Source organism: Rhinolophus ferrumequinum, chromosome 16 (assembly GCF_004115265.2).
Source record: "Rhinolophus ferrumequinum isolate MPI-CBG mRhiFer1 chromosome 16, mRhiFer1_v1.p, whole genome shotgun sequence".
NCBI classification, from domain to species: domain Eukaryota; kingdom Metazoa; phylum Chordata; class Mammalia; order Chiroptera; family Rhinolophidae; genus Rhinolophus; species Rhinolophus ferrumequinum.
In genome coordinates this window covers 42,125,624-42,149,026 of record NC_046299.1, presented here as the reverse complement: position 1 = coordinate 42,149,026, position 23,403 = coordinate 42,125,624, and the positions used below count along the sequence as shown (strand labels likewise).

At 37.0% G+C, this 23,403-nt stretch overlaps 1 protein-coding gene across 1 annotated transcript in view; it reads right to left on the bottom strand.

The window, feature by feature from the left end:
- Positions 1-23,403, bottom strand: part of ARID5B (AT-rich interaction domain 5B) — a 172,088-nt gene that overhangs the window by 129,910 nt on the left and 18,775 nt on the right. Inside the window, exon 3 of the mRNA XM_033130068.1 lies at positions 12,366-12,591. Within this exon, the coding sequence (XP_032985959.1) occupies positions 12,366-12,591 (226 nt within the window). The remainder of the gene's footprint in view (positions 1-12,365; positions 12,592-23,403) is intronic.

Below are 23,403 nucleotides of genomic sequence, written 5' to 3'. Positions count from 1 at the left end.
AGACACATTTCAAGCGCTCAATAGCTACCTGTGGTTAGTATCTACCATACTGGACAGCACAGTTGCAAAATAATGTACACAGTAAGATCTTATTTTTAAAGCAAAACAATTCACGCACATACACAGGTAACTGGAGGAATAACAACCAAATGTTAGCAACGTGTTAATTCTGGGAGAAGGAGTAGAATTGGAAAGGAGGTGATGAGGACTTTTACTTATGAATGCTTTACATTTTTACATGTATTCTACAAAATGTAAAATTATGGAAAAAAACAGACTGAAGTACTATTTTCTTTAAATAGCGACAAATACAGCTACATTCTGAGAGTGGCAGGGAGAATTTAGATTCCTCGGGTAAGGACTACCAGAAATATGAAGGAAGTAGAAGTCGTGCTACACAAGGTGTGTGGGATGGAGGCTGTTGGTGTTTGACCCAGAGAATGGAAAATAGAGGGCGGGGCAGCTATGTACAATACTTGAAACACTCTCAAGAACAAGAAAAATTTAGTTTGTTCTCTGTTGTTACAAGAATAGAATTAGTAGCAATAATATACACCACTAGTACAATAGTTTATACTATAAGCCATACATTTCAAATTTAATTCATCAAAAGAATTTCTAACACAGAAATGAATCAGCGATGGAATGCAACTGCCTCAGAAAGTAACGAGCTCCCAATCATTGAAAATATTTAGAAAGTCAAGTAATCAACACTTTTACTGAGGATATTTAAGAAGTAGTCAGTGCAGGAAAGGTGTCATCACTAGAATTTTCTAACTAGATTATCAACCCTGAGATTTCATTATTCTATGAGTTTTATCATTATCCTAAGGGTATGTGTGAGATATTACAAATGTCCACTCAACATCCAATTTTCCTCTCCTTCCAAGAATGCTATAGGATTTTATATCCTCCTTGAAGTAAAACATGACAATGGAATGAATCACTTTGTTGACTAATGAAATGTGAGTAGAAGCAATGCATGTTACTTCATGTTACTATTGAGTGTAAGTATTTAATTGCTAGTACTCTACTCTTCTCTCTTTTCCCGGTCTTATGGGCACAGAAGCACAGAGGAAGTCCAATATGCAGTCTCAGAGAGGGAAAGTTTGTTCTGTAGAGTCCTGTACACCACAAGGAACTGTGAATAAACAAAATGAACCTTTCTTGTGTTAAGGCACTGTGATTGTGGAGATGTTTGCTATCGCAGTACAATGCAGGCTGTCCTGAGGTAGATTGAAAATTTTTGCTTGTAACGTCCAAGAGAAAATGACGCACAAAACCATGGCCTTAACAGTGTGGTTTGGTTTCTTTTGGAAAAATCAGGCACCTCAAGGACAAATGGGATTTCCAGTTTGGACCATCCCACAAACACACACACATCTTACACCTACCAATGCACATCCAATAAACTGCAAGAATAGCAAGCTCACAATCGGAGAAGCATCAGATGAGGTGAGTAATTCACATATTTCACTTGTGATATCCAATTTGAATTCCTGGCACCAAATTTTCTCACCCACTAGAATCAGCTGTTAATTATGATCTAAGAGTGACCAGAGGAAATACAAGCAGGTCATTTGTAAAACAATACACATAGGAAAATTCTAGACTAGAGAATTAAATTTTAAAACATCATACTAAAATCACACTGAAATAAATGCTCAACGTTTTCCAGACTCCTAGAAAACTGCAATCGTGGCTTATGTAACCCTGAATCAATTTCAGTGCCTTGTAATATAATAGATACTCAAATGTTTGTGAATTAACCTGAATGAAGTCACATACCACTGTTATCTGTGTCTTGGTATTCTTTTATGTGACAATTGTCCACTTTACTTTCTTTGGGAAGAAAACAGCATTTTGTCAGGTTTACTTTTCTAAAGGAAAGAGGAAAGGAAACGAACGTTCTTGATGAAATGCTCCCACTGTGTGCTTGGTGATTCCCCATTTGTGATCTGATCTAACCTTTCCCGGCCCTGTAAGACATGCATTGTTAACTCTGTTTCACAGATAAGTAATCAAAGCAGGATTACAATTTTTAAAGTCATATAGCTTATGGAGCAAGGATTTGAATCCAGTGTTGTCTTATTTTGAAGTCCATGCTACAAAGATTTTAATACAGTGGTCAAAAAGAAGCCACTCTAAAATGATAGCTTCAATGTTTGCTCATTCTTTTAAACCTTTGATTGAAAACATTAATACAAAACAATGGGAACTAAATGATCATTCTCAATTAAAAAAGAATAGAAACCCACATGTGAAAAGCCTATATTTACACACAGCCTCACGTGATGGGTAATTAGCCAGGTAACTATAGGTTTTTCTCTGCTAGGAAAGTATACGTTTCATCATGCTTTGAAATCTGCCTTATTATCAGCACAGCTATGAAAACAATGTTTTATTTCTTATTGAATGAATAGGCCAGGCATGAAGCATGGATTTTTTTTTAGAGCCTAATAGAATACTTTCTTTGTGAACCAAAAAAGTAGAATGGGTAGTTGGAAGGTGGAGAAAGAATATCCTGCACCATGACTAGCAAGTAATCATTGTAAGGGAGGTGAGGACCAAAACAGTGCAAATGCCTAGAATAAGAAGTATTAGATGTTGTGCTTCAACCATCTCCTTAATAACCTGTCACCTAAAAAAGAAAAAAAGATTACAAACAAGCCGATAATAAAAAAGATAAAGCAGGACAAGTCCAGTCTGGATAAGTTTATTTCCCTGCACATTTTTGTCATTGCTATAATCCTGAAACATGAAAAAGAGTCCCTTGAGGAAGAGAGAAATTAATAAGTGCCAGTATTAATATGTAAAATGTCCACACACCACAAACCCCTACACCACCAAAAATCCTCAGGCAACAGACTAGCTTTGAACATGTTCTAAAGCTCTCTCTGTAAGTTTCCTAGGATGAGTCTATAGCTGGTTACTATGAATTAAGCCAAGAATACTTAGAAACTAAATACCACAAGTATGTTGCTTCTCTTACCAGGTACCAATGAGACAACCCCTCTACTAGAGAGTGCCCCAGGAAGTGTGGGCAAAGACGTCAAGTCAACCATTAAATGCACATAGGTGTTCCCAGTAGACTCACAGCAGAGAACTCCAGAGATTTCTGAGGAGGTTGATCATAAAAATCGCATGTTTACTTAACCTACTAGGCATAGCTTTGAAGTTAGAGTGCCTACATGATAGAGTTAAGATTGTTACTGAGAAGATAAGACAAACACATAAAAAAAGATACTGCATCACACTGACAGTGATAGAATAAGGGTCTCAATAATGTGGTAGAGACACTAAGTGAGACAAGAGCTCCATAAGAAGGGAAAATCCTATGAGCTGAATGGCTACAGGGACTTCAACTGAATTTTAAAGCAAAGAGAATTTCTACAGGTCAGAGTGCTGGAAGGGGCATTCCAAGCGTGGGTCAAGGCAAAGAGCCACTCAAAACATACTGGCAAGTATAGGGGACAGGGGAACGGGTATATGTGATTAAAGAGAAAGAAGACCAAGCAGTTAGACTAGTTGGACTAGAGCAGAAGGTTTACATAAGGGATAGGAGATAAGGTAGAGAGATAGGCTGTCTCAACATTCTGTGTGCACTTTGAGCTGGCAATTCCACCTCTATGAATGTACAGTATAAGGAAATAGTCATGGATCTGCGTAGGGCTATAAGAAGTTCATAGAGTGTGTGGGAAAACAGAAGCAACTGAAATGTCCAACAATAGACACACCGCTATAATTAAACAGTATGCAGGCAGAAGGAAACAGCGTAGAATATTTTACAACATGGAGGCATTGTCACATTCATCTGTACAAATTTAAATTGGGGGGGATATTAAGTTTCATTTTTATGGGGAAAAAGAGTATGCATATGAATTCTTGCCTATATAACATTCATATTCACTGGCATGTAGATAAATAAAAATGCTAACAGTAGTTACTTCTGGGTGGGTGGAAAATAAGCAACATATTTTTCTGCTTTTTGTTTGTCTGTATTGCTTACATTTTCTAATACAAACATGGATGACATTGGTCGTGTGAAAAACAACAATGAAAGTTATTTAATAGAAAAGAAATGGAGGCTGAGACTAAACAGTTCACTGGATGCTGGCTTACAACATTTATATTTTATGCAGTAGGCATGAGGGTATTGACGGGGGAGGGGGTACAGGCTGAAAGCTAATATTTAACGAAGGTGAGAATATAAAAGATGCTAGAAATGATTAAAAATCAAAAAGGCAAGTAGAGAGGTCCAAAGGAAGAGAGATCAAGGCAAGGTATCACTCTGGAATTTTAAGGTAGAAAAAGCAATACCACTTCATCCCAGCACACAGGGTGAAGCAACGAGGAAAACCCCCAGCACTATTTGTTCAGCCCTTTGAAAACCCACTATTATTCCAGTCTGCCCTAAATAAATATATTTATTAAAATGGGGTAAAAGTCCAAACTTCAGTTTTCCTCTGCAGTGAACTGTACAAATCACAAACTTAAACACACAACGTTAGAGGAGAGAAGGGGAGTGAATCTTTGACATTAAGGAAAATTAATGTTTTGCAATAAAACCTCACATTTAAAGTACTCTAAAAGATAAACGAGCTGTTTGGAAGAATCAGTGTCAATACTAAAGAGAATTAAGCCTAAATGCCCAAATCAAATATCTGCTCACAAAATCCTCTGGAAAAGCCACATCAATTCACATGTTTGGATGCATGTGCTTTGTGTTCCAAAGTGATGTTATCATGATAACAGTTACAAGAATGCTCTACCATCAGTAATCATTCAGTGGCTAAAGAGATGAGAGGTGGAGAGCAAACAAACAAACAAACAAAAAAAACACTTGGAGTTACAATAAAAAAAGAAAAGCATTAGGTACCTACAACTGAAAGGGGAAATGTTGAATCAAACCTCATTTTCAAAGCACATTTGAGGCAGAGTCAATGTTTTCCTTTTCAAAAGACATTTAATACACCATCGTGGACCAATAGGATTTCTCCCTCACAGTAGACGCCTATCACCAATGCAAACAGAATTATTGCTTCAAGTTTCCCAATCTATCTATGATACCAGAAATGTCTGAGCTTACAAGAAGCCAAGAGAGCTTAAAAGACTTTTTCCAGTAGACCCCAGGTATGTAACCAGAAACCAAAGGTGACATCATACATAGCAAGGGACTCAGACTACAGCTGCATTTTTTTCCATTTTTGGTTATCTTCCCATCAGATGGTTACCACCACAGATAGTTCACTGTGAAATTACTATTTCTCATTAATGAAGATAAAACAAAAGTATGGTTGGTTGCCTTCTCCATCGTGGTCTTTTTATCACAGGTAATGGCCATATGATCAAGATAAAACACCAGAAAACACACACACACACACACACACACACACACCAACAAAAAGAGCTAAAACAGCAGGAGTCCAGGAGAATGAATTAAAGAATTAAACTAACAATATGATAATTTAGGGAAGACTTGTTGGTTTTTATCTTGGTTTGATCGGAGCAGCTTAAACAAGCTGGACACCAGGCTGGTATTCAACTGTGAACCTTTATCGATGCAAAAACCAAGTTGGGCAGTTCTACCCTAACTGCTAGAGTATACAACTACAGGAACTACAGAAGCTCAAAAGGTACAACACTGATTCTGAGCCACAGTGGCTCCTGTCATACTAGTTGACAATGATATTTATTAGGTAAGAGTCTACATTTAATACTGTTAAAAACAAACAAACAGGTAACTAGACTTCAGGGGGTATAGTGGCTGAATAACTTTTTGCATTGAGGAGTAGAAAAATCAAGACCATATAGCTCTAGAAAAGAGTCTAATAATTTTGCCAGTGTCATGTCCTACTGGGAGGGTGCCACTCTTGATGGATGTACCATGGCCTGTCCACTGGAATCCACTCCTAGTCTGGCTCTAGGGTTCTTAGCAAAGATGAACTCATACAATGCAAAAAGGTAAACTTGTGTAAAGAACACTCAAAGTGTGTCCTAAAATGAATGACCAAGATGGTGAGGGATTTTGAAACCATATCCTGGGGAAGAATTTTTAAAATTGGGGATGTGTAGTCAAATAAAGAGAGGATCTGCTACTGTTTCAAGAAAAGGGAGGAGTAAACATCAGCCTGACAATTCTATGAAGAGCTCCAAAAAAGCGTGAGTTTCTTACCTTGTTCATCCATGGTATCCAAGCGGTAAATACTGGTAACCTGAATAATCCAAACAGCATTGAGTTCGACTTACACTTTTCTGCTACGACACCTTCAATTCTAAAAGTAAGCCTACATCCATCCTTAAACTCTACAATCTTCTCTTTAGTTGACTATCCATCGTCAAAAGAAAATATGAATCCGGACTTCTAAAAAGCATTCATCATGCAAGAAAATACGAAAAGACCCGCAAGGCAACAGGAATTCCAGGTGAAAGGGTCTTAACTTGGCATGAGGCTTCATGAGTGATGGCGGCGTGACTCTCTAGTCGGCAGTATTGATCACCAGCTGTTAAATGGCTCACACAGTTAGATTTTACAAAGACTTCCCTTCCAGAAGGAATAGCCGAGATAGCTCATTCTTGCAGGACAACGTTCAACTATCTGATTAGATGGCCAAGCTGAATTTTAACTTTGAAATGAAATAGGATTAACTTCCCATGTGTGTTCCCAGGTTCTTAGAAAATAACCTGTCGCGAAGTTGTTCCAGGCTTTGAATGTCTTAGATGCAGACTCCTGGAAATGGGAACTTGCTCCTGTCACAGGTCCTCTGGGCTGTCACTTGACAATGGCATGAAGCAACCACTTGAAGAAAGAGCCATGTTGGCAGTTGGAAAGCATGCTCCTCCAATATGAACTGCTATGATTAAATCGTTTAAAGAAAGTATGGTTCACACAACAATATTGTCAGAGAACCTTGTGAGAAAATCCTTTGGAAAGTGTCTTTATGAATTTTTGATAAGCCCCATATGTAACTGATTTCTATTTTGAACTCAGAGATACTATAAAGGCCAAGTCTGTTTCAGTGAAGAGGCCCTTTTGTAGGGGTTCCTCATATTTGTGAATAAAATAATTCAACAATATATCATCTAAGAAACCTCTGAAGTTTCTGTCATAAGGAAAATAGTATAACTAGCCCAGCCATGGAAGTTAAAACATAAGCAACAAATACCCTCACAAGACTGTTTAATCCACGTACAAAATTTACATTTAGGAAGGAAGGAAGGAAGGAAGGAAAGAAGGAAAAGAGTGCCCTAGTAAGAAGCATGTTTTCAATCCTAGTAAGTTCATCAGATGTCTCAGGTGAAAAATCCTTATTATGACAAACTGTCAGAGACATTTATAACTGTTTTCTTCAACACGGAGTGAGAATCCTTCCCATAGCCACATCCCAGGAAGAAGCTTGACATATCAAAGTCAAAAGTGATCCTAAACCACCATTTGAATACAAGGCCTCCAGAATTTCTAAACAAAGACTATAGTCAGTTTCTAAGTAAGAGAACCTGAGACGTTAGTTACACTGCTGGCCACTTATGGCCCCGCTTATTTTGACAGAATTTTTGAGAGGAGAAAAGTTATATAAAATATAAATATATATCTCTATATAAAGAAATACATAAAACATATTTATATATTTTATATTTTATATATAATAAAATCTATGCAAATAAAAGCAAGGATCTGAAGAATGTTAATGATAGTCTTCTATTGAGGCAGATAGAATGGAGAGTAAACCCTGCCCTAATCACTAGAACGTGTGATTAGGAAAATTCAAGAGGAACAAATAAGCTAACACTGTACTGTGTAGCTCCCTGTCACAGAGAACCTCCTTCTAGTCATAATGTCATAATGATACCGTCTTACACTTCAGTATAAACACTCCCAGAGATATTAATATTTTTCTCAGTTGATCTTCTCAAAAATCTAATAAGGCCAGGTACACACTGTTCCCCATTTTATACACAAACATACTTGAACTTATAAACATACAGCGACTTCTCCAGTGAGTGACAGATCTACAGGTAGAGCCTAGATTCTCCTGACATCCCTTCTACTGCTCTTTCAACACCACCATGCTGTCTGTTCCCCAGAGCACAGTAAAAGTCTCAGCAACAGAAGGGACAGGGGAAGCCATTCTTTCTCTATCTGATAAGACTTTAGAAACAGAATTGAACTGAGGGAACCCCCATCATTAAATTCAGCCATCCCCACACCCACATCTTTTGGTCTCTTTTTTCGATTTCAGCTCAGGCTCCTCTATCTTTTCTTTCTTTTTCTAAAGACGCATTTGGAGATGAAGCCATTCATAACTGCCCATCCACAGACAGTTTATGGCAGCATAATTGACAATGAGTCTGCTGCAAAAAAATGAAAATGCTGTTTTAATAACCTTGGCCTAAAATATATTCTGTTGTATGCCTCAAAGGGTTTCAATAAAAAGTCAACCTGTAGAGACATATTTTCTTGGCTTAAACAACAATCCAAAGCATATAAATGTAGTCCAACTATAATGACATATTTATAGGCCAATAAAGCTTACACTGCAGCTTTCATACTTCACTTAAAGGAACTCTGTAAGAAGCAGTGTTATGTAAAATAATTTGATTTTTTTTTCAAACTATAGCCCTAGGAATAAAAAAATGCAAGTTTGCGAGATTTAACTGATAGTGTTTATATTCCTTAGTTGCTAAAATTTTTGTAAAATAAAATAATTCTTTATTTGGTTACTTCCAACTGCCATACCAAATATGGGTATTAAGTCCACTTTATTACAAAAGCTAAGTACTGTAATTCTAAAGACAAAAATAAATAACTGGAGGCTTGTGTAGTGAATGATTTAATCAACCCGATTCTTCTGGAAAAACAGGTTCCTGTGTTCGTTATGCTTGTGAATAATACATTCCTTAACCCTTCTATTTTAACATAGTTATTTTTTTTTGTATAAACTTCACTATGAAACTGTCTGAAAGAAGGTAAAACATCTCACTGAGTAAAGTCACAATTTGAATTGGTTTCATATTGAACTTTCTTTCTTTGAAAAGGACAAAGAGGAGGAAGGCCTCATCTCAGAAGTGTCGTTTAAGATTATTAGTTTTCCCACTACCTAGATCTGTAGTTTTAGTCACCAGTCATTTGGAATCTTAAATGAAAACTCCAGCGATTTTTAAAAAGCAAATATGACACCTGCAAATATTGTCCTTGAAGGGGAAAGGGATTAAAAAACGAGATTTGTGATTTGAATCAGAGCAGTTATTGGAAGCTGCCATTTGGGGCAGAGTTTTTCTTTGTGGAGTATTAATTTGTTGGCAGTCACACTTTTGTGAGAACATTCTTTTTTTTTTTTTTTCACTATTCAGAGAGAGACAGGAAGTGACACAAACTGAGATTAAAGAGAATTTATTCTACCTAAACACCGAGCAAGAAGAGTTCTTTAGCTTTTATATGGTAAAAATCCCTTCTTTAAGAGTCAACCTAATTATTTTGTTATTTTGGATGTTTTAACGTGATGAAATAGCTCAGTTGAAAAAATAACATATTGGAGTTTTACTTTATCCACAGAAAGGTGAGATCTTTCCATTCTTTGCTTACTTCCACCAGAAAAAAAAAAAAGAGGGGGGTCTTAAGTAATCTCAGAGTTCATCTTCTTTCTTTGGTAAGAACAATGAGGAGTTGGAAGGGTTCTACAGAAGGAAAAACCTAATAAGTGTGTGAACTTCCATTAACAATGTGGTATTGGAAGTGGTTTTAGTGTGGCCAAGAGAAAGGGAGATAAGAAAACCACTGTGTAGAAAGAAAAGTACAGACAACAAATATTTTGATGTTGCAGACAGAAAAGGGAAGAGGTTGAAGAGAAAGTTGCTGGGACAGGAATGCATACAGCAAATGACACCCCCTGTCTCCCCAATATAAACCCTGACAATGTAGACTTGTAAACCGTAGATCAAGCAGATAATGGAAACTCATTACATTAAGGAAAGTTTTTTGTTTCTCTTTCCACATTATTACAACACAGTGTGCATTCCAATTACAAAAGCTATTTGTCTCAAATTCCCCACAGTTCATACCAACTGAGTAGAATTTCAAGGCCCCAAATTCTATCCTTAAAGGGGTATTTTACATTTTGCAAAAAGGAGGAAAAAGTACATGGTGTTTCTTGCTCAGCAGAGGAGAGCCTCCCAAACAAATCTCCTGTTGCTATTTTCCCTTCCTCACACTAATGTGAAGCTGTCTCCCAAATGAGGCGCTCCCTCTTGCCTCCCCCCAAAATTATAATTACCTAGAATGCCTTTTATCAGCAAACACTCCTTGGTCTTGCCTCAGTCCTACTGAATGAAGAATCTGGGAAAGCAGACTCAGCAATCAGTATTATTTTTTAAATTCCCCTAGTGTGTCTGATGAACAACTAGATTTAGAAACCACTAAGTACTTTGAATATTCACTATAAGCCAATTTCTTCTGGAATCAATTATTCAAAATGTAGATTATGGACATTTTTTAGAATTCAGAAAGATCAAAACCTCTAAATCTTCTGATGGAATTAAGAGATTAGGTTTCTCTTCATGTTCATTAATAAACTATCAATTTTAAACACAAAACAACCCTGCTATAAATACTCTTGTTTATATGTGTGACATCAAGCTTAACCATCTACACATCCTTTTGTCCCCCGTGGGTTTCCTGTTTAGTTTTTTATTAGTAACAGTATATTCCATAACTGAAAAAAAAAAAATCAAACAAAAGAAAGGGTTTAGTGTTAAGGAAAACAAGACAATAGCGATACAACTTAGATCATACATTAGGAAAGTAACAAAACAGATGTATTATGCAGCATTATCACATGTCAGAACACTATATTGTGTGTTCACAGAATTGAGAGGTGCAACAAAATATATGGGAAGATTTGTATTTAAAAAAAAGTTATTTTGGCTTTAAAAGGAAAACCATTCGATTAATAATTTTCTTTAAATGTGCACATGACAATCAGGCTGCCATGTCCAAAATATTACAGTCTGACAACTGCCAAAAGATGCAGGAAACAGTTGATCATTAAACTCAAATTGCAAGCAAATATTAATGCTATTCCCAAAACACAACACAGCTCATCACAAACCAGAATCACGTGAAAGACCCAGTTAGTTAATGGTGCTATTCAGTTTCCTTATGCCAATTAAGATAGTCTACGTTTGTTGTAATAGTTACATTCTAGATTAAAACAAAAATCAAAAAACAGGAAGTTGTCACATTAAGGCATGAAATAGGGCTATGAAAATCAGCATTGTGTTAGAATGAAAGAAAAAGATGCCTTAATATGTTAAAAGTGAAGTTCCTCTTTGCCTAAAGAGGAAATAAACTCATCTAAATCAGTGGTCAACAACTATGGTCTTGAGCAATGTTAGGAGAGTAAGTCAGTGAACGCCACAGGGAGATACAAACAGAAAGAAAACAAGGGAAGGGCACAAAAAAAGTCACTGCAGAACCAAGTGTTAAGAAAAAGCAATAGAATTAATTATGGAGCCCCTTGTACACACCAATCACTGTGCTGGATCCTATATATCTTACATCTATCTCACAGTGACTCAGCAAAGTTCCAATGTTTTTCAGAGGGGGAAACTGAGGCTTGGAGGTTAAATTATTTGCCCAACACCACACAGCTAACTAAGCAGCAAAGTCAGGATTCAAACACTGATTAGAATAACTACTCCAAATCACAAATTCTCCTCTAAAGTTACAATGGAAGAGGAGAAGGAAGAAAAGGAAAAAAAAATAGAGAGTTGATGGTGATCACTAAGTGCTAAAAGCTCAGGGAAACCTAAGCCATGAGTCGCCAACCCACAGTTCACTGCTCTGACATTGCTCTCCTGTTCCACACGAAGTAACTCATCTCTCTTCCTTATTTTGCTTTTGCTTTTCATCCAACGTAAAACATGAAATTCTAACACGGTATTCACAGATGGCATACCATCTACTTAGACCAAATATTTAAACTCTTCATTAATTCAATTTTAGGTGCTCTAAGTCTCATGCCTTGACCCCAGCTGGAAGCTGCTTAAGACCCCATGTTATATCACCCAGTTTCTGGTACAGGGCTCCACACATAGAAGGTCCTATGATCTAACAGGTAAAATGTATCCTTTACACACCTAGTCATCTGTCCATATTACCAGGCCCCTTTGAAGTTAAAGAAATTACACACACACACACAAATATAAAATATATATAATCTTATATATATCAGGATTATATATACTATATATAGATACACAGACACACACACATACGTCAGGGTTTCTAGAAAAATCTACAACAACAAAAAAATGTAGGTTACTGTATATGAACACACATTAGATTTAGAAGTACAAATTATATTTACCAAGGTCGGCCTTTTCCTTGAGAACGTCTTTGAAGTTGAGTCCACTGTTTAGGGTTGACTGCCTATACTTCAGCAGAGCTTCCTTCTGTCCATTCCTTCCCAAGGCCTCTGTTTTCACTGACCCAGCTTGGAGGCCACATCTCCACTTGGAAAAATCAGAATGTACCCACTTGACCAGGTCTTCAAGCTTCACAATCACCTTTTCGGAAACAGCAATGACTTCATCCTACCAAAGGTGGTTGGGGAAGAACAAAAAACGTTATTTTGTCGTTCTGAGGTAAATAATAAATTTTCAGCAAAGCCCATCTGAAATACCATTTGAGTGGTTTAACCCTACGCAAGCAGACAATGTGCTTCTCAGTAACAGGAAATCTTCAATCACTTCATTTCAATGGTTTTTCACAGCTAGTTGTCTAGTTGAGGAATAATTTATAAGATATATTTGTTATATGATTGTATATAGAAAGTGTACACAAATTGGGCAATAATTCTAATAGCCATTTTTAATGCTAGTTGCCAAAGCCTACTCTGCCAATCTGATCATTTGGGTGAAAGCTAATTTTTAGGTGCAATTAATTGCAAAAGCAAAAAGTGAGAACTAGATGACTAATGGTTAGCCTGTCTCTATATAAACGGTCTAAGTAAATCTGGGATTCTTGGAACTCTGACTCACCCCAAAATTCCTATGTTTATGGTACATTTTCCCTTGGCTTATACACAAATATTGAATTTAACTTTTGTCCTAAAAATTAAATAAAACTGTGATGTAATCCCAAAAGAAATACTTCATAAATGTTATGTGCTTCCCACTGAAAGAAACTTACACATTCTCATGTTTCTTAAAAACTTTGTAAGTTGAGAAATGAACTGATTTTTTTCTTTTAATACATATGGGGTAAGAGGCGAGAGGGCGAGTGAGGAGAAAGCCTTTGAATCTAAGAAAAGTAGTTGAAACTTAAGTTTCTCCTATGGATCATAAATTTGAATTTTAAGCATCTCTAATTGCTTCCAGGAAACAACCAACTTTTCGGACTCAGAATTAATCCAGCAAGATATTTAATAGATGTCCATACATGGAGCAAAGGAGGGCCTCTGTTACCCAAAGATTTTTTTGGAAAAGGCTTAAGAAGATCATCTCACTGGGTTTTAAGTTAAATTATTTGAAGCATTTGACATTTCAACTTGAACTGACTTCTTTCATTTCTTTTACTTCACATTTCTGAAGAAAGCTTAGCTGTGAAAACCCCTAAGCTTACAAAAATCTTAGAAATATTCTTGACAAACAACAACAGGAAGATGTCTCTAAGCTATTAAACAAAAGGAATTCACAAGTGATTTTTGGCTAATTTTGCTTTTAAACATGACTCTTTCCTCCTTCCCCACCTACACACACACACACACACACACACACACACACACACACACACACACACACACACACACACTACTCCAAGGCAAACAAAAACGGGTTTATTAAGATAAGCTTCACACAATAAAAAGCCCTGGATTTAGTTTTTTTAAATGGTTTAAGGTAGGATCTAAAATTACACTTTTCCTCATCCAGTTCCAAGCTGCTTCTGAGAAGAAAGTTTGTTAGGCAGCAGAAAAATAACAAATACTCTATCAGAAATGAAAAGTAAAACTTCCATAATGGAATCTTTTTTCTTATCACCATTAAATATGAACTTCCACTAAATGGCAGACAAAGTGGAAACTGTTTTTATCCTCTGCTCAAGAAAAAATATTTCAATACTTTATGTAAACAATGGGGCATATTACAAAGTACCTTTTCAACCAAAGATTTCACTCAGATTCACTATACTGTCCTCTTGAAATAAAAGATCTATACTTGTCATGCATTTATAGCTATTATATGGTGATTATTAACTGTCAGAGTAAACATTCACATTGCGTATTATTTCAAAGCATATAACAGCTTCTGGACAGGGCACACCAGAAATCAAGTTTAGAATATACTGGATAATAATTAAGTATCAAGGTATACAAGTCTTAACATTAGCAAAGATGGAATTTGGCAACAATTTTACCAAATATGGTTCCCTAGAAGAGTCAAGTTTGGAGATGAGTGTTATTTTCAAATAGCTGTAACTCCGATCAAATGATTATCATTTCAATTACCAGTTGCTTCAGATCATTTCCAAGAAATGGCATGACTCGCTCTGGCTGGCTTACAACACCCGTCAAGCAAATAGTTTATTAACCAAGAGAAAATACAATCCTTATGATGTCATTGATGAATAAACCCATCTTTCAAGATTCAGTCCACAGATTCTGTCCTCCCTCCTTGTCTCTCTGAAACAGACCTTCTGAATATATATACACAATACAAAACAAAACAAAAAAAACAAATGCAAGAATTCACATAAACCTGCATAAACCATAAACCCAAGTTTGGATTAATCGTGCAACCACCAGTATATTTTACTGTGGATTCACAGAGAAACTGGCCCGGCAACATTGTGAAATGCCAGGATTGAGAAGGAAATCTGATAAGCGGAGGAGGGAGAAACAACAAGCCAGGCCCAAAAAACAAAACAGCCAACATATATAGAGAAAATGTCTCAGGAAACATTACTTTGTATACACAATGGCATAAATCACATGGTTGTATTTACTATTCTGAGCAAGTGCCGACTAAAGTTGCTAATACTCACCATTCTTGGGCAAGTCTCTATGTCTAAGAAAAGAATTTGAATAAGCTCGTCTCATGATTATATTAGCTCTCTCCAAACTGAGAATTAGCACTGGATAAATATTGATGATTTACTCTAATACAACACAGCAGGAACACAAAGAAACACACTTTGTTATTATTCTATTAATGCACCTTGGCTTTTCAATTAACCTGGCTCCCAATCAATATTTACGTAGGCTGTGTTGAGACACTTTCTAAGTCCATACCCCCTTTCATCATTGTTTTAAACTGCCTACTTCTGTAATTTGGATTGTGTTCCTACCACTCTATAAAAACAGCTTATTCAATCATAGAATCCTCTAAGTCAGAGGAGATCATTTAGTCAAGAAGTCATAAATCAGCCAGCCTATGTGTATGGCTGGCCTCTCCAAGAGCTCTAAAACTTGGAAAATTGTACACAAAGTATCCAGACTTTCAGCTTCTCTTATAAAAGGGTATCTGTCAAAAACAAAACATGAACAAAAACCTACCACCACCAACAAAAAACAGTTGAAACTGAGTAGCAATTGCCTTCATTAGACAAAATGCAAGGCCTCTCGTGTACCATTATCCCCACCACTCCCTACGTTCCTCCACATTTCCCTTACCTGCCTGGCCCCATAGGCAGGCACCCAGTGTTTCAACTTACCTACCCTGCTTTAGTGTACATCCCTCATTTTATGGATAAGGATAAGGTTCAGTGACATTTCCAAGTGCCAACTTCTGGTAGAACTTGGACAAGAATCCAGGTTTCCTATCTGCCAACACAGCATTTTTCCTGGACTCTGGAGACTGCCTGGGGTTCAAATCCCAGCCCTGAAATTTATTCACTATGGAACACTGGACAACTTCTTTAACTTCCCTGTCTTCAATCTTTTTTTTTTTTTTTAACGAATGTTTTAAAAAGGATAATAATACTATCTACCTCTCACGGTAATTGTGAGGCTTAAATGCGGTAATGTAAGTGAAGTGGTATGTCTGAGTTCGCTATCATTATCATTACTCGTCTGCATTGGCGTTTTCCAAAGCGCGCCATGCAGAGATGAGTTTCGATGGTTCATGGGTAAACTTTTTTTCCCCAAATGTTAAGTTACTTATTGCTTCTTTATTTTTGTGGCTACTTACCATTTATGGGAAAGTGGTCCTGGTTTTCCATTTATAGGAGATATAGAAAGTTTCCTCTTTAAATAAATTTAAGAAATGGGTCAATTTAAATAAAACCATTAAATAAACATGGGGACATGTGCGTATGGTAAAAAAAAAAAAATCCAAGATGCTATGAAAATGATTAAAATTTGTGACAGTGTTATTATATCAGTGGTTCTCAAAGTGTGGTCCAGGAACCCTGGGAAATTCCAGACTATTTCAGGTGGTCCACAGTCTCAAAACAATGATCATAATAATACTAAGACATTATTTCCTTTTTTCACTCTTAGTCTCTTTCAAGGGTACAGTGGGGTTTTTCAGAGACTACATGACATATGGTATGGTAACGTAGTGAATTCAGAAGCAGATAATGAGAATCCAGCTATCTCTACTAAGCTAGATAGTAAAGAGATTTACAAAAATGTAAAACAATGCCACTGTTTTTACTAATTTTCTAAAAATATGGTTAATTTTCATAAAAATGTGTAATTTTTTTACGTAATGTGTTTGTACTGCCATTTTAATTTTATTTTTTAAATTAACTTACAGTAAAATGTCCTTTTTTTGGAGTACAGTTCTGAGTTTTAAAACATGGTAGGTAACCACTGACGTGTTCTTGCTATAGTTTTCTCTTTTCCAAAATGTCATATAAATTGAATCATACAGTATGAAACCTTTGAGACTTCATTTTTCACTCAAGCACAATGCCTTTGAGATCAATCCATGTTGCTGCATGTATCAAAACTTGTTCCTTTCTACTGCTGAATAGTATCCCATGGTATGAATGTCACAAAGTTTATTTATCCATTAATCCATTGAGGGACACTGGGTTGTTTCCAATTTTGGTGATTACAAATAGAGTTGCTATAAATATTCACATACAGGTTTTTGTGTGAACATACATTTTCAATTCATCACAGTAAATATCTAGGTGAAGGATTGCTAAGACATAGGGTAATTGTATATTTAATTGTGCAAAAACTGTCCAACTGTTTTCCAGAGTGGCTGTACCATTTTGCATTCGCCCCAGCAATGCCTGAGAGTTCCATTTGTTTCTTATCTTTGCCATCACTTGGTATGTCATTGTTAATTAACTTATTATTGTCATTCTACTATGTATATAGTGGTTTCTCATCATGTTTTAAATTTTCATTTCCCTAATGACTAATGATGTTGAACAAATTTTCAGGTGCTAATTTGCCATCTGTATAGCCTTTTTGGTGAAGTGTGTGTTTACGTCTTTTGCCTATTTTTAAAATTGGGTTGTTTGTTTTCTTACTGTTGAGTTTTGAGAGTTTTTGTATCTCCTGAATACAAGTCCTTTGTCATATATGTGGTTTGAAAAGATCTTCTTCCATTGTATATCTTGTCTTTTCATGCTTTTAACAGTGTCTTTCACAAAGCAAAAGTTTTAAATTATGATCAAGTCCATCAGTCAGTTTTTTCTTTTATGGACTGGTTTTACTGTTATATCTATGAACTCTTTGTCTAATTCCAGGTCATGAAGAATTTCTGCTATGTTTTCTTCTAAAAGTTTTGTAGTTTTACATTTAGAAGTATAATCCATTTTACTTAATTTTGTATAAGGTGTGAGGGTCAGCATGGCATTCATTTTTTTGCATATGAATATTATTTTTATTTTTAAATGAATGAATAAGTAATTTCTTTCTCAGTTTTAATTTCTAATAGAGTAAATACCAATAGATATAACCTACATAAACAAAAGATCTTTAGGATCCTCAGTAATTTGAGGGTAAAGAGTCTTGGGTCCAGAAACTTTGAGAACCACTGTATTAAACCAAGGCCTTTTCTCATTCTTCATTTTCCTTGATCTCTTAGTAGCATTTGATAAAAACAGCCCCTACCTTTGACTTGAAACTCTCCTGCTTGTTAAGAACTGTGAAGAGTCTAAGATTTTACTTGACTTTCAAACTTACAAGTTAACCTGACAGTTTCATAGACGCTGGCAAAGGACACAAGACTTCTAGGTAGAGACAAAGGATGGTTTACTGCTCACAGCAACAGCAATCAGTTTTTGTGTTGGTTCTTTAATATCCAACGCTGAAAAGGAGATGCAAGAAAGGCTATATAATACCTGTACTCACAGTAGGGTGCATTAAAGGACCCTGAACGTACGGAACCCAAATCTTTAATACTGGTCAGCAAGCATGCCTACCTGCTCTTTGTTCTGGAGGAAGACACTAGGCTGTGTTCCACGGCTGTTTGTTCACTATATAAACATCTTTGAAAAGACAGTCCAGAACAAAGGCGGTCAGTGGCTCTTCTCATAAGCCATGCATATATTCAAGAGACCCTATCCAACACCTACCACCCCTATATGTCTCTGTTTGTTCAATTCCTTTCTTCTTTAGTCCATCTCCCTACCAGGAAAATATAGGAAGCATATACTTAGATGCAGTCTGGGTCCAGGTCTGCAAAACACTCCTTAAAGAAATTATTTTCCATGAGAATTCTAATGTTCACCTGTTAGCCCATGACTACATTCTAGTTTGGTTCCAAAAATTGCACCAGACTCTAGTCCCCTGTTGTTAATTTGAATGTCTCAGAGACAACTCAATCTCAGTGGAACTTTACAGCCCATTTGGCTTATGTGTAAGAAAACATTTTAGTTGACAGAGGGGAATTTAACACTCCCCAACTGTGGTTAACTTTCCCCCAATATCTAGTCTTCCTTTCTTCTTTATAAAAAACTGCTAAATTGCTGGGTACAAAATAAAGGCACCATTTCCCTGCTTCTCTTTTAACTAGGTGCAGCCATGTGACCAAGTTTGAACGAATGGGATGTAAGTATCAGTGATGTGTACTACTTCCAGGCCATGCCCTCAAAGGGAATAGGTATGCCTTTGGACCACACAAAGGAGGGTAAATCTCTCAGGAGAAAAAGATGGAAGGAGCCTGGTCCCTACCTAACTTCTTGGAGCAGAATCACCACACGAGCCCTGAACCACCTACCTCTAATCTGTGACACGCGAGATTCTGAATTCCTAACTTATTTAAACAACTTTAATTCGTTCTGGATCTCTGTTATACATGGCTGAACCTATATCTTTATTCATACAGTAAGTCCTCATTTAACATCATTGATAGGTTTTTGGAACAGTGATGAAACGATGTATAACAAAACCAATTTTATCACAGGCTAATTGATATAAACAAGAGTTACGTTCCTACAACATCTCATCAATGTTATAATAAAATGATGCTGAACGAAACAGTATTATTAATAAGAATATCATTCCTCAGGAGAAAGGACATTAATGGAATGCTCCCTATAACACCATATGGTACCCAATAATAGATCATTGCTGAGGAGAGCTATATTCAACTATGTTAATAGAGTCCAAAGGACAAAAACATATAAATGAAATATTAGAGAGGTTAGCAGGTGTGAGGTGGAATTAGAACAGGAAAACATGGCATTCACCTCAATTTTCCCTGAACATCATAGATTTTAAAAATGTTCTTTGTAGCAGTTAAAATGTGATAACATTTGGGAACACAAAACACATAAATAGGTGATGTTAGCTACATAAATTGTGAAACCAAAATAATAGTCCAATTGGTTCCACGAGAGTGGGAAACTTTCATCAAGATATAAACTAAAGATAAACTATTGTGTCAACATTTAGAAAGACCAGTGGCAACCACATCAGCTTGTGCCCTAACCATTCTGGCTAGGCATGTGTCTAGGGTATGCACCAATGGACTCAGGCAAGTGGAAGAAAGTGCCATATTGGGCCTTGCTGGATTGGCCATTCCCTTGCTTTCAAGCTTCCCTCCTAGAATGAATAGAAGACACCTGCTATTCATGGCACCTACTGGTTTGCCCACTCACTTTCCCTGTTACACTGCAGTGTGTTCTGCTAAAAGGATAGCTATGGAGTAAGTAAAAAGGTTTTATTCTATAGGTATGGGGTTGCTTATCAAAGGTCCAAGACAGTCAGGCAAAACAGAATGGTCATGTGGGTCAAAAAGACGAAGCCTTCACTGGTCAGAGGTGAAATAAGAAAAATTAAGACAACACAATGAGCATTTCATGAAGCTAAATTTGCCAGATTTTAAAGAACTATCCTGTATCAGCCAGGATTCCAACAGGAAATACGTAGACTAGATAATGATAATCCAAGGTGGCTTTACAAAGGAACTAATGACAAAGGTGTTGGTGGGATGTGAAAAACCGTAAGAGAGAGATAGTACAGTAATCTGAGCTATCACCACTCCTAGGCCAAAGGGTCAAAGCAGGGAGGGGTTGGTTAGGAGGATCAGAGCAGATCCTTCTACTGGAGGCAAGGACTGTTCCTTAGAGGGATCCCATCAGCCTGGAGGAAACTCACAGGAAAGAACAGGGAATAAACACCTGCCGCTCACTCTTCCCTTTTCACTTCTTTGGTAGGGTGCCTCGCCTCGATGGCTGAACCCCACTGGAGCCCACAGGGCCCAGGAGCCCCCACAGTCAGCCTCCCAGGGCAGAGAGCCGATGTCCTCTATACACTCTTTCCATTTAAGACTTTATCCCTCCTCCTTTTGTCCGGTGTTATCGTTTTTCCCCTCTGAAATGAGGATGGCAATAGACGTGAGTAGTTGTTTTTTTTAATATCCTTACTAGGCAAAATAAAACGACATCAACACTAAGTTGGTCCCTGAACTGGGAATTACTGTTCTTATTACCTGTGACATAATGTTACAGCTTTGTTAGTCATCAGTATTTGATGCTGAATAGCATAATCCTGCCTTCCACAGTAAACACCTGAATTGCAGAGATGTTTTAGAGGCAAGTACCCTTGTTTAACTTCTATTTCTCTTGTACTTTCTAAAGAGCCATGGACTGTGCTGGGCCTAAAGCATGCAACAAATACTATTTTAGTGGTAAACCATTTCTAGATGTTCCATGTTGGGAGAAACGAAAGGATACTTAGGAAGCCAGACTTCTGAGTATGACGGACCCACGTTCAAATGCAGCTCGTGTTATGTCCCGTGTTAATGGCCGTATTTATCTCGGGACATGACATCATCTTGCTAAAGTCTCATCTAGAAAAAGGGGAAAATAAAAGAACGCACCTCATGGGGTAGTTATTAGGTTGGTGCAAACATAATCGTGGTTTTTGCAATTAATTTTAACCTTTTAAACTGCAATTACTTTTGCACCAACCTAATAGCATGTTGAAGTTGTTATAGTACACCGGTCAACCAGAGTAGGCATCCAAGAAAAGACGGCTATTTCTATTACTACATAGTATCACTTGAACTGAAAATAATGGAATAAGGGGTAGTGGTATTCAGATGCCACCTGTCAGTAACTGTGTTGTGTTCGTTCCTACCCCTTCTTAATTCTTTGTCTGGGAACAATAATACCCTTGTAGCTCCTGCTGGGTACCTCCAAGGGAAAGTTGTGCCAGAAAGCGATTGAAAATATCTGGGCCTCTAAGTCATTCTCCTCAGCTCTCAAGGATACAGCAGTGGAAAACTCTGCGATGCTTTAATTTACCAAGAGACTAATCTATGAATTTAAAATTTTATCTAATCCCTACAAGGACTCTCTGAGTGTTCTTAGACCCATTTTAGAGATGAAAAAACTAAAGTGGAACCAGAAACCAGCTTTGGTAGCACAGTCATCTTCCTGGGAAATTGGTCTCTTTGGCCCTTTCAGTAGTAACACTCCACCCTATTCCCACCCTGGGACAGCAGAACCTTTCCCTACTTCCCATCAATTTCCTGGGGTGGGTGGGATTTAAAGTCATTTTGAAACAAAAAAATTTTAATTTTTAATTTGTGTTGTATTTTTGTCCCCAAAGTAAGACAACAGAAATCACCATTCATGAGCTAGATAAAAATGTGAAGAATTTTCTGTTGTCTGAGTGATGAAGATATCCTCTCAAGTATGCACTGAGGTTTAATTTGACTCCCTTAACATGATGAAATGGATTTGCCATGGAGGCTCATTAACGTATTGGGTTCCAATTTCCCAAGCCAGCCCCATCTCTTCCAACCGTTTCCCTCCCCCCACCAGACATTTGGATGAAGCTTGTGGCTCAGTGAATTTGGGAAATCCATCCTGGCACACTTGAGGAAGTAAGCAAACAGAAGACCGCTCTGAGGCACAATTTGTCAAATGTAATGCGACCATCCTTCATGGTATAGCCAAAGGCATTTGCGTATCAAACAAGTAATTCAAAAATCCTAAATATTTTATGTTCCTAAATACATTTTTAATACACACTAATCTAAAACCTCTTAGGCTGCAGCCTGCTCCCCTGACCAGAAGGCCAGCTCTAAAGAAAGCTCCAGAAACATCCTTTCATTTATTTCCAGTTTCATTTCTTTCCTTTTGAATTTCCATGCATGCACATTTTCTCCTCCCCAAAATTAAATACAATTTACACCGAAAGCAAGAAAACACATCTCAGAATCCTAGGTATTTTCTCCCTAGACAGGCAAGCCCATGATATGTCCAGAGATGCCTTAAGTCAATGGCTGAGCTTGTTCACCCTTCCTTTGGCCGAATTAATAGGGTGTTAACTCCACAGTCTATATTTCTTTAATTACTTTCGGGTTGCCATAATAAAAACTAGCTTGGCACCCATATACTTTGGCCATTAAAACATAAGCAAAAGAAGATAAGTGAGCCCAATTCCAGTATTAAAGCTCAGCTGAGTTACCTATAACGTTCTATAAAAGTAAAAAGAACAATAAAACCCAAACTCAACAACCACCCAACCCAGATGTTCTAATATGCTGAATGACTCTAAACCATTACTTTTACATCTCCTGATCTTTCTTCAACTAGTTTTACAGATGCGTGACACTCTGCCCAGATTTGCATTCCACAAAGACCCTAACATGAAGAAGAAACCTTTTTGTCTCTACTGGTGTATGAAAATCATGGTGGAAGCCGTCTGAATTCTTCAAGGTTACTGGTGACCTGGCATGGAGTCGAGATCTACTGCTGTCATTAATGAGAAGAGCAGTCTTCACAGAGAATCACTGAAAGCCTCACACCCATTTAGAACTCTTTAATGTAGAAACCAAGTAAATCTTCCTGTTTTGTGTAGCCTCTATTTAAATATAAACATATGATTTAGGCATGCTCCCTCTTGTGAAACATTTTTTATTTTTTTTTTTGCTCTGTTCACTTAGCACAGCTCATATTATTATCCTCACGTGTACAATGGCACTGAA